Source organism: Rhopalosiphum padi, chromosome 3, assembly GCF_020882245.1.
Source record: "Rhopalosiphum padi isolate XX-2018 chromosome 3, ASM2088224v1, whole genome shotgun sequence".
NCBI lineage: Eukaryota > Metazoa > Arthropoda > Insecta > Hemiptera > Aphididae > Rhopalosiphum > Rhopalosiphum padi.
In genome coordinates, this window is record NC_083599.1 from 4318488 (window position 1) to 4331287 (window position 12800).

Consider the following 12800-nt stretch of genomic DNA (forward strand, 5'->3'; position numbering starts at 1 on the left):
TTTGTTTTTCAAATTACATTAATATCTCTCTATATATATAGGTAACAATAGAAAATGCTCTGGACAGAAAAAAAAAAAAATGGAAAATATTTTTAAACCCCGATGAAAAATCTCCCCCACGTCGTTCATTTGTGCGAGGGTCTCACTTATGACAACCTGAATATAAAAAAAAAAAAATGATAATAAAAACAGTAGTAGTATAACAATAAAAGTTCATCATACCTACCTAACGCAGTCCCCTTCTCGATGCTAATAATACCTGCCTAATGAAAAATTCTTTTCATAGCTTAATTTTACGCTCCGATTTTTTTTTTTAACTATCTCTCTCTCTCTCTCTCTCTCTCTCTGTCTCTCTCTCTCTCTGTCTTTATAGTCGTACATGTGTTGCGCCCCTCCTACCTGCGAAATTATATATTTTTCACTGTCCCCTGGCGAGACCTTTCGCAATTCTATATATTCGGTCACGTACTGCTATCATAATATAATGTGTAACACGCGGATAAGGTTTACTGACGCCGCTGGTATAAACAATTTCGGTTGACATATAAAGAGCAAAAGGTTTTCATTTTGTTTCGTATTTATTTGTGTTTAATGATGGCGTTCTCCGTCCAGCGGTGAAATATCCGACAAAAATAATATTATACATGTGTATAATACGTATACGGTGTCATTAGAGCCGAAAATTATGTAATGGAAGACGCCGTGCGTTTACTAAAAATTCCAGCACTAAAATATTCAACGGATTTTATACTATCCTTAGATATTCTTGAAACTCTTATGGGAATACCATTATTTAAATGAGAAAAATTTACAAATCAAATGCATTACATAATTTAAACATTATTATACATCGAATAACAAGAAACCATTTCGTGTGATGTAAAATAAATCGAATTCTCATTTTGAATAATGTTTTTTAACTTAATCGTACATCGTTAATAATATCAGGGAATTTACGAATTATTATTTGTGTTCCCGAAAATGCAACAATATGTATTTATAGTTTATAAAAATATCGAAAACAGAGAGGTTGGTTGATTCGAATGATGTAGATTTTATTTTTTTATTACAAATAAATCTTCAAATATTATTAGCCTATTTTATTTGGATTTACATTTTAATAATGTCTGTCAGTGTTTTTCAGTTTCTGAATATGTGCACCACCTGTATGTGCATATTTTGCAATGTCAATAATATTGTTCAATCAACATTTTGATGTGTTTCGATGGTAGAGACCTTGACGTTTTTCAACATCGTTCTAGGATAAATATGTTCGCATATGAAAAACATTCCACGTTTATTCAAAAATGGCTGAAGTTTTTTTTCTTCTTAATTGGTCTAAATGCTTATATATTTAGTTTTTAGGTTTTTTAATAACTTTTATACTAAAATCTGTGTTCAATTAAATTAAAAAAGTTGTGGCTTGAAACTTTGAGTTTTATTATGGCCATAAAATGTTTTCCAAAAAAATTGCTTCATTATAAAACCAATATTCAATACAGCTCTCTCACTACACCCACTTAAACTCTAAAACTCTAAAAAAAATACAAAATTTAACGGTATCCCATCAACTCACTAGGTATAGTCATTTAACCGGCTGTATTTCCTCTAAAGGAATACATTTATCAATTTAGACGCATAAAATCACCACAATTATAATAACACAAAAATATTTTTTCAAACAACTAAATGTTTATATGATGTTGTTCGAATCGTTATATGGGAAGGTGGAAATATAATTTATACGTTAAGTACTGTTAAGTAAGTTAATTTATCTAGCAACTTATTATGATAATCTTTATTCCTATAACTGTTATAGAATAACAATACTAATCTTAAGACTGAAACACATTATTTCACGACTAAATACAGTGTCATTAAATATTTTTCTTAAAATTATAAGTATAACGTAAATTTATACGTTTATTTTTATATAATATATTATACATAAATTACAGCTACTGTGACTTTGACAGCTGTAAAATATACCATGAATCAAGTTTGGATAAAGTTATGTCCAAACCGTAATGCGTTTAGGTTTTTTCGTTCGGCGAGTGCCTTTTTAATTCAACACTTTCTTGATACCGCCTCTAGATTTTCGTTATATTGGAGTTTACATTTATATATTTCTAAACACTTTTTCGTAGAAGACCTCCGATGTTCCCTCTGCCCGGTAAAACGTCTTCGCCTTCGCGTGATATTACTGCGGCGCTTGGTGTGGCGTACAGTTACCACGATGGTATTTACACAATGGCGACTCGAAAAAAAAAAGTATATTTCATTTTGAGAGCCATCCGTCGTCGTATATATATATATATATAAGTACATAAAAATTCACGATGGAAAGTAGTCGGGTAGCAATAGTAAAGCTTCCGCCTGTAATATTATACGAATTTATGCATACTTTCGACTACTATTTCGCTCCATTGGCAAAGGTGAATCAAAAACCCATCCATCAAAAGCGCAATTTTCGTATTCATTAATCGTGTTTTAAAATCCACCGCAATTTATTATAAAGCCATAAACTGCATATTTTCAATATTCGTCATTCTGTCTCTTATTTCCACTATACCCGACGGCTGAAACGCGCGCTAGTGGTAAATAGTCGAGCTGTACTTAATTAGAAAATCATATTACCTAGAATACTTCCGGTTATCGGGTTTGTATATATATATATATATATATAATATAATGTGTTCACTCGTGCCATAAGCGTCGTATTTATTATGTGTACTTACGTATACCGTCCCGTGGCATTTAGGATTGGCGGTTATTGAATCACACGGCTATTGAGTAAACCTCGCAAATTTTATTAAATTTATAAACTGGAAGTTTCGAACGCGCGGGCAGCATATAGTGATATAATATACAGCCACCGATATTTCTTAAACATTTGAATTATATTCTAGAGACGTATCGGACAGACCTGATCAGAAATATTTTTCTGTTCTAAGAATTTGGCATACTTTACTGCAATAACATAAATAGTATGAAAAATTATAGTCTCGTCTTCGTTTAGTCGGCATTATATTATTACAGTGGGTAGATTGAAAACGAAATTTGTGGTTAGATTTCAAAAAAAAAACGATATAAAGCTGAAAGTGTGGGTCAATGTAATAGCCTGATTCGGACTCAGTAGTATAGCTACACTGTCCACGCGCGTCTATTAACAATACAAATATAATGAATTATTAAAATGTCTATCTCTAAAAATACAATACATTTCATAACTGAAATAAGTGGATTAAAAATTGATGTTTATCGCGTAATGCAGTCCAAAGTTTGAAATTATTATTAATTGCTTTTTTTAAAATTGTTTATTCTTTTAGTAGAACTGTTGTTAGAATGATTAAATCATTTATTAAAAAAAAAAAAAACTAACAATTAAATGATAATTGAAAAATATGCAAACTTTTAGTAGGTGATTATTTTGTCACAAGTTGCCACCAACCTTAAGTATTATTATTATTATTATTATTTTCTCGATAAAAACGATTTTTTATTAGCTTTAACTTTTTTTTTTAGATTCAGTAGATGCAGTACTAGCACTACACACGAATGCTTCTAAGAAATTTTGTTTTCAATAATAAAATAACCATAAACACTTATTTAACCGCAGCACGTACATAACAATTTTTTATGACATAAACTGCGCAGTATATTCTAATCAAATATCATATCCATTAAATGTGTATGGATATAAACACATAATATTGCAATAATTATAGGGTGTCAAAAACTTAATAAACTACATAAAACAAAAATAATAATAATAAATTAAGCAGTTTTCAAATTAAGTTTTCTAAAAACAAAATCATTTTTATAACATTACGATTCAGGATTAATTTTGGAAATTTCATGTAGTCGATACTCCATTTATATTATTTATTTATTTTTTCAGCTATTTGTGTAAGAAAAACGATCGTTAAATTAATATATTATATATTTTATTAGCCATATATATGTTGTATTGTAATTCAAAACATAATAATATTCTTAAATACTTTGTTTTATTATTTAAATCATTAAATGTGTTAAACATTTCAAAAACAAAAACAGTTGAAAATTTTAGATTTTATTTGTATTTTATTGTTATAATATAATATGCTATTTTATTTTAGTACTTAAAAATGTAATAACTATAAACTTGAATGACTTATACGTACATAAATAAATAAACATATTTATGAAAAATCGGAAGTCAATATTTTTATTTTTTAGTGATCTCAAGAACTAATAACACCGAATTCTTCAGATTATATTTTAATAGTTTAGGATTTTTCGACTTTTTTTAAATTTGTACTATAATTAAACTTGGTTAATTAAATTTAAATCTTAAAATTAATGAAAAAAAAAAATCTCCAACTAATATAATATGTATACTCAGTAATATATTTGTGGTCTGATTAAAATAATTGTTTTTCTGAGTAATAATCGTATAATATTATTAAAGTACTATTTAGTTTACATTTTGTATTGATTGACATTGTATTTTTCTATTATTTTGTCGAGCGTTAATCATAAAAATAAATATATAAATATTTATTTAAATATATCGGAAGAATGATGGAGGTAATAATAAATTGAATGATGACTAGATGATCATGAGTCAACAAATTATTATCAATATTGTCACACAAACGTTAATTAAACTCTATTTGTATTGTTTCGTATTATACCTAACTAAACATTTTTTCTTCGTTATTCGTTAACGAATTGAGAGCACAATAATAAAATCTGTTTGGACTGTGAACATCTGTAATTAATTATACTTCCAAAAACCTGGCTGACCCATTTTTATTAAACGAATAACTACCATCAATCAACTGAACTGAACAGTTTTAACTCTTTTCAGTTTTTCAAATTCTAACTAGATAAACATTTTTTTTTTTTTTTTTTTAGCACATAAAAATAAACCACTAACATAAATGTTTTGCATTATATTATTAATGTTCTGTTTAGTTTTCAAAATAATAGTTCTTGTCGCCATCATAAACTGAAATTTCCATCGAAGTCTGCGTTTTTATACGATCGAATAAAAGTTATTTTTATTTTCATCAAATACGATTTATACGTTTCATTTACGGTTAATGTTAAACATTAAAACTATAAGAGGTATTATAGTAGGTTCGGCAATTCAAATCGACAATATATATATATATATATAATATATAGTATTTATTAAAATATACTAAATGTGTAGATTAGGCACACGCAGTAACGTTTGAAAAATAATTATCACCAGTAATTCATTTGAGTTAATACGTTTATGAAGATTGTTTATTGTCAGATGTAATTATTGACATAAGTGCATTTAAAAAGAAATGTTATTAGTACTTGCGTGTTATATTATACTCGAAATGGAATCGTAGACAATTGTTTAGAATATAATGTTATTGTAGAGACCCTAAAATGTTTACAACCCGGCAGATGTATAAAATCATTTTTACATAATATCAACTTTCTGAAATGCTGAAATAATACGAGACGTCGGCGTTCGAAAGAAAAAACTCCCATTAAAGCGAATCGTATACGTATATTTTTATCGCATTTTCCAAGAATTAAACCACACCGCACAGTTACGTCGGTTATATTATATATTTTATATTTTATTTTTTTTTCATTTTTTTTTGTTCGCAGGAGTATACATTTTAGCGTGGAAAAAAGGAATTGCGGTACTAACAGCGGGAAGCACTAAGGTGTCTCCAGACGAAAGGATACGTCTAGTGGACGGCAATAACCTGGAAATCCGCGATATTCAAACGAACGACGCAGGAAATTACGTGTGCCAAATAGCAACTTTGAAACCCAGGGAGATATCGCACACCGTCGAGATATTAGGTGAGCTACAGATTTCAGTATACGCACATAAAATATACATTTATAGGTACATCTGGTACGATCCGATGCTGTTTGTGTAGTATACCTCTACACCGCCTATAATACCAGCACAATATGACGCGCGCGTATTGTATAGTATTTATTATTGAATACATCAAACGGCACGGCGTACGGTCATTATCATAGGAACTGCACTAGACGTAGGCGCCGCTGTAATCGCGGAGCTTAAATCGGAAAAAACATTGTGCTCAAGGTCGGATTAAGGGGGGGAGGTGGTCTAGCCGAGGTGGAAGCCCCGGGGCCCCTTCGAGTACCAAAGTAAAAGTGGCCCAAACAATTTTAAACTGATACACATTTTTCAGTGATTTTAAACAATAGTTTTTCTAAAAGTAATTTTTTTTTATTGACAAAAACAACTAAATAGTAAATACCTATACAAAAGCACTGTGGTAGAAAAGACGCATTTTACTGTTATTTAATATTTATTTGTAGTTAATAGGTCTATGCGATAATGTCATCAATAAATGAAAACTTAGACATACTAATGACTTTATATTCTGAGAATGATTTGTTAAAATCATTAGATTTTAATGGAGTACCTATTAAGAGAGTTGGCTTCGAGTAAAGCAAGGAAAAAAAAATTATTTGATCAAATAGTTTTTGTTTTAAATATTAACTTTTGTTTGATATTTGTTGTAAATAAGACGTATACTGTTAATAAATTTAAAAGTTACTACGAAAATTTGAATTAAAATTAACGAAATATGAAGTACTGATTTTTTACTTTTATTATATTACAATCGGTAGTTTTACAGACATAAATTACATATATTAATTTTATGATTTTATAATGCAATTGTCAGTTTGTGAAATAGCTAGAAAAATGTGTTCTCCTGCGAGCGTAGTAAGCGGCTTAGTAAAGCGTGTTTTGTCAAAAGGGCCCGAATGAAATTTCAGCCCCGGGGCCCAATATGTTCTTAATCCGGCCTCAATTGTACTACGACATAAATTCGCCGTAATAGATTTAAATAAACGACGACGAACTCGACACGAAACTCTTCGAGACTACACTCATATACTAAATGCGTTCACTTACCTGCTATAGCTATATCTACGTCTTATCGCCGCCCATGTATAATAATAATAATAAATTATGAACACGTCCGTACGTGATACGTCCTCCTCGATCGCATTAAAAGCGAACGCCGATTAAAAAGCAAAAGTAATCCTCTGGGAGCGAGCGATCTCCGAACACTTAGCGTTGCGTTCGTATATCGCGGGGACGAATAGAACAATTGGCGAGTATATATATATATATATATATATATAGGTATACGAATAATTATTTGACACGAATACCCCGCACGGTGTTTAATATTTTATGTGAAGCTTCTGGCCGAGCAGAGGCGACGTGTCCTCCCCGTCTAGCCGCAACACCCCCCCACCAGCCAACACCACTACCCACTCGTCGCCGGAGCACTATACTCTGCGAATCCCAATAGAGTATTCGGATAAAAAGAGAGTGGCAGAGAAGTGAGAGGGATAGGGCGAGGGGACGGCGAGTGAGCGAGAGGGATCGGTGGCAGGGGTAAGGAGAGGGGGTGTAGAGAGAATCATCGAAAATTCACACAACCATATAGACGGTTTTAGTGTTCTTACATAATTAATGATATAGCGGAAACCCTTTAAAAAAAAAAAAAAAAAAAATCCCCCCCCCCGATATTCACTATTAAAGTCGAAACCCTCTTTAACTTACCCTTTAGGCATCGATCACGGCCATATAACACTGAGCTGCCACACGTATGTTTTTTGAACGAGTTGACGGGCTTGTACGACGGACGGGATACGGACGCGTATCTATTATTTTAATACATAATATTTTGACATTGTCGACGGTAGCCATTCGTTTTGTTTCGCTGTTTGTTGTTATTATTTTAAATTCGTTCGACATAATATTATTTTATGAACATTCGTCGCATTCGCAAAAAATAAACGTCAAAACGAATTTTTGGTCGCGCGTATTATACCTATTACTCGCAGAAACGAGCACATCACAAACGTATAGTCTTTTATCGTTCTGCAGATGGGCACGAGAGCTGTGGTTGTAATATTTTATGAAACGACATCGTTTCCGCGAAGAAAATCACTCCGCCGGTTTCCTCGTAGACGACGAAAATTTCGGAATATCTCGGCCGTAATTCTGCGACGCAGTTTCCCGCGTCTTAATCGCAGTGTTATACCACTACTACAGAACACAATAATGACATTATCACGTTATCACCTGTGCCGCGCTCGTAGGAAATATCATAATAATTCACAACCGTCGTGCGCTGCACTTAACTGGGCGTTTTATCCATTCGGATATGTTTCCCTACGACGGCGATATTATACAATACGGGATTTCCTGTGTTTTCGACGACTCCGATGCGCAAACGCGTCGCCACACGCCATATTTTTTTTATTATTTTACTCCGAAACGTACGTGCTCCGTGCTCAAACGCATAATCGCGTTATTATTAAATATTATATTTTTTATTTTATGTCTTTTTTGTCAGATCCCCTTCCGCTCTACCACACCGCGGTGCGGCGGGGCAATCTAAAGTTTTCCGGTAAAACGGACCGGACGAAAACCTATATATACATATACCTGTTAGTTGTAGTACCTACGCCGCAGTCACAGTTTCGTGTTCGAGATTTAACGGGAAAATGGAAAACGCGCGTCGCAACATTATATAAAAATGCTAATTGCGTTTATGATTAAGCTCTTCCGGTCCGATTAGGCGGCGGGCGCAATCAATCATACGATTGCTGCTGTTGAGCAGAGCGAAACGCGCAGAGGTAGTGTTCGGTAAATAATAATAATAATAATAATAACGTAGCGCGTTATCTATATATATATATGTATATAATGATTATACTATTACGGTGTACGGAAACTGGACGTTTTCGTCGCACACAACGATATTATATTACTATATTAGGACGATTTACGACGATTTACGACGACGACGACGACGCGTGTCACGCAACGATACGCCGCAAAACGGTCAGCAATATATTTTTAAACCGATGAATACCAAATATTATTGTCCCGTGTAGCGGCGATAAAAAAATTTCAATTAATTTGACGACACGACCGTCAGACCGCCAATTCGTTTAAATTATTCAAAAAAGATTAAATCGGAATCCGTACGCGTCGAATAGGTGCCATTCTAGTTCGTTACGTTAAAATATAATATTATGTCGTGATTATTAGCGTGCGCGGTAGTAATGCGCCATTTTTACTCGTCAAATATTCGGAATTCGATTATATTTTTACTATTATTATATGCGACGACCACGATAATCGAAAACGAATACATTCGAAACGACCAAATAATATGCACTCCGAGAAGAGTCAAAATTAAAAACACTTTAAAACACAAAATCGAAATTTTTTCACTGATAATTATTAAAATGTACGATTTTTTCATTCGACCATTTTTTTGTTGTTTTTTTTTTTACTTTATAATATAATATAATTTTATGTCTGTAAATATCGTGTATATCGATGATTTTTTTTCTACTCATCTAATCTATTCGTCGTACGCAATTTAATCCCGAAAGATCGAACATGGCCCGATATCAACATCCGTTCTAAAACCACAATATAATATAATTTATTTAGTCAGGTAACCGAATTCGGCCCGTTATTAACGAACAGCCGTGACACGAGCTCGGTATATATATACATATTATACGCCGGACCCAAAGGCACTCTCGATGTACAATGGCGCGCGCGCACGGGCGCGTAATAATAAGATTTTCGTATTGACAGTGGTCCAAGAAGGGATAATTTTAATACGGCCACATGACCTAGAACACGACAACCACGTCTATACAACATCTATCAAAACATTATTATTAATTAATGGTAATCCGAGTTCGCCGTCGGTCCGTGTACGTTCGTTTAACCGTGTAGGTATATACTATATAGCACTATAGCGCTGTGTGTAGGTGTCCCTCGTAGGTATTCTCCTTTGGCAATCATCGGGACGTTCAATACGTACATAATAGTCTTTATATTATTATTATTATTATTCCACGAAATTTATATCATTTTCCCGTGTTCTCGGGTAAGGGGGCGGAGGTCGAGGGGGCGCAAACCATCTCAAAATAACTCGCACTCCGCGGCCAATTCATTTTCAAAACTGATGAATTCTACTCTATAGATATCGATTTGTTGTACGTATTCGTATACTCTGAAGCACACAAAATATGTTTTTCGTATTGTTAAAAACTCGTTTAATTTAATTCAAAAATTAAAAAAAAACGATAGGTAACAATATACATTCTAAGAACATTTAAAATTGTATTTCAGTCACAACAATCAATACATATTATATTTTCTCGCGTACATCATACAGGTTGGCAGTTCTCGGTAATTACATTTGATCGATTGTTTGATGGACAATAGCTTTCTTATATATACCCTTTAATAGTGCAGTCATTTTTGGAATTGCTTATTATGTCTAAAAATCATATTTTTAGAATTTTTATACCGTTTAAGGAGTAACTACTTATTTTTTTTTCCAAACAAGAACGACGAATCCTTTCTACTGTAAACTGTTCAAAAATTAATTATTTTTTGAAAATGGTGATGGCGTTGATGTATTTGCATTGAAATTTATCGAACCGTTTTCGAGTTACTAAACTTTATGTACTTTTGTACTATGTAACTTTATCAATGGTCTTAAGTATATTAGATATAATATATTTATATAATATACTTAATACTTATACTAATCAGTCAAGTCAAGTATACTCAGACCGTTTTTCCAATCATGAAATGCTATTATATTTATACTTATTATGGTTTTTAAATTTATCACATTATAATATATTCCACACGTCATATTTAAACCTATTATCGAGGATTATTGTCTCTACTACACGAATCTCAATAATTCGAAAAATATACACTTATTCAAATTTCGGTTTGAATTATTACATCATAATTTATAATTTTTGATTTTCTTAAAGTAATAATAGGCTAAACAATTTATGATAAAAATCTGACGATTCTCATTTGCAGAAATCAATGTTTATACTTAAACAAAACAATCCTCAGATCGACGTTAAACAAATCTAAGTGTTTGAAATATACTTAAAATTCCAAAATGTAGAATAAGAATAAAAAAAAAAAAAAATGGAGTGCGAGAATTAAGTCCGGTGAATCATGCATCCATAATATATCCATCTAGTGATTTGACGTGAAATTTAGCTGATTATTACGGATAAAATATTCTGTCGGTATTATACTCGAATACGCTTCTCTCATTTTTCGGTGACCGTATTATATCATAATAATATGGGTATAGGCACTATGATAATAATACCAACCATATAATATACCACCCGTTCATCATTATAGCTTATCCATTTCTATGGTATTATCACGCTCGGTTTTTGTGTGCTCGCGACATAAACTTTGGATTCGGAACTACATGCATTAACCTAAGACAGGTATGGAGCCAAGTTTTTCGATAGCGCGTAAAGGGTTGGATCGGTAAGGAGGGCGGAATTAAGTTGACTTCGGTACAGCGTGTAAGGACCTCGTACGTATAATATAGTTTCACCGCTGTTTATACGAGCTACGAGGCAAACTATTTGTTTATTTACGATTTATTAGGGAACCGTATAAAGGAAGAGGAGGAGGGCCGAAATGGTTCAAATGGTGTGTGTGTGTGTTATATATATAACACAACAACAACACACACACACATGATAGCGTCTTTCCAAAATAACTCTAAAAACAACGCGGGCGTGTTTGTTTGTGTCCATGACGTAAACTGCAACAAGATGTACGAAATGGCTGGAAAATTTTTTTAAAAACACTTACGGATCCCGTACTAGACACGAGGTTGAGGTTCTACGAGTATAAGCTGCCGTGTCCAGAGTTATATAACCTACGGGATTTATACTTTTTCAGCGTTACGTTCCGTAGTGGTCGTCTCGGAAAAATTCCAAAGCGATGATTTTCGTCCGGTCATATCGTCCGTAGTTCCGTTCCCACTCCATGTTTTATATTGTTTTCGACCGAAATTAATAATACGCATCCGACGATAATATAATAATATCATAAACATGCTCTTGGAAGAGATCGGATGAGAGGCAACTTTACTATTTTAGAGCATTTTTGCTACAGTATTAAATTTTAGATATATATATATATATTTTTTATAAGACTACATTGACTTTTGAGTAGTTTTTATGTCACGATAGACAATCTCTGTTTTCTAATAATAAAACTTAAAAAATAAAATATTATTTTTCAATACCAATATAAAGTATATTGTCTTTATGATAAAAAAAAAAAAAATATGTTCTGCAATCATAAAGGAAATAATTTATAGTACGCCACAAGTCAATATACTGAGCGCATATGTCTATAATATTAGAATATCAATGCAGTAATTTCAAAAATGGCTAACCTATATTCAAACCTAGTGAGCCATTCTGAACTTAAAAAAAAAAAACATTTAAACATAACCTAAACAGAGTTGTATAAAATATAAAGCGATATTTTTATAATACGACGATGTTATAATATTTTTGTTTTATGCGATGATTTATGATTTTCTATAATATTTAAAAACGTAAGCTCAAAAGTCTATTTTTGATGACCAAGACGTGTGTTGTATAAGTAAGTTATTTAGCACATTTTATACGTAAAATACGTAAATATAGTTTTCTGAGGAAATTACTACCTAACAATATAATATTTTGATTACGTTTTTCCCATTCGTATTAATAATACTAAATAATAATTCAGAATATATAAATATTTAGAAATTTCGAAAGAAGCGTATTTTAATAACCTCGAATTAAAATTCGAGTTTTCTAAATGTCGAAAAAAAATAAGACGACTCGAGAATCGGGTGGTGTGGATGTTTTTTTGTGTCCTAAAAGTGCAAACG

At 32.0% G+C, this 12800-nt stretch overlaps 1 protein-coding gene across 2 annotated transcripts in view; it reads left to right on the forward strand.

The window, feature by feature from the left end:
- The window catches only part of LOC132928070 (neurotrimin-like), a 180643-nt gene that overhangs the window by 145222 nt on the left and 22621 nt on the right, over positions 1-12800 (forward strand). For both annotated transcript variants that reach the window (XM_060992632.1, XM_060992634.1), the window contains exon 3: positions 5641-5841. In XM_060992632.1, the coding sequence (XP_060848615.1) occupies positions 5641-5841 (201 nt within the window). The remainder of the gene's footprint in view (positions 1-5640; positions 5842-12800) is intronic.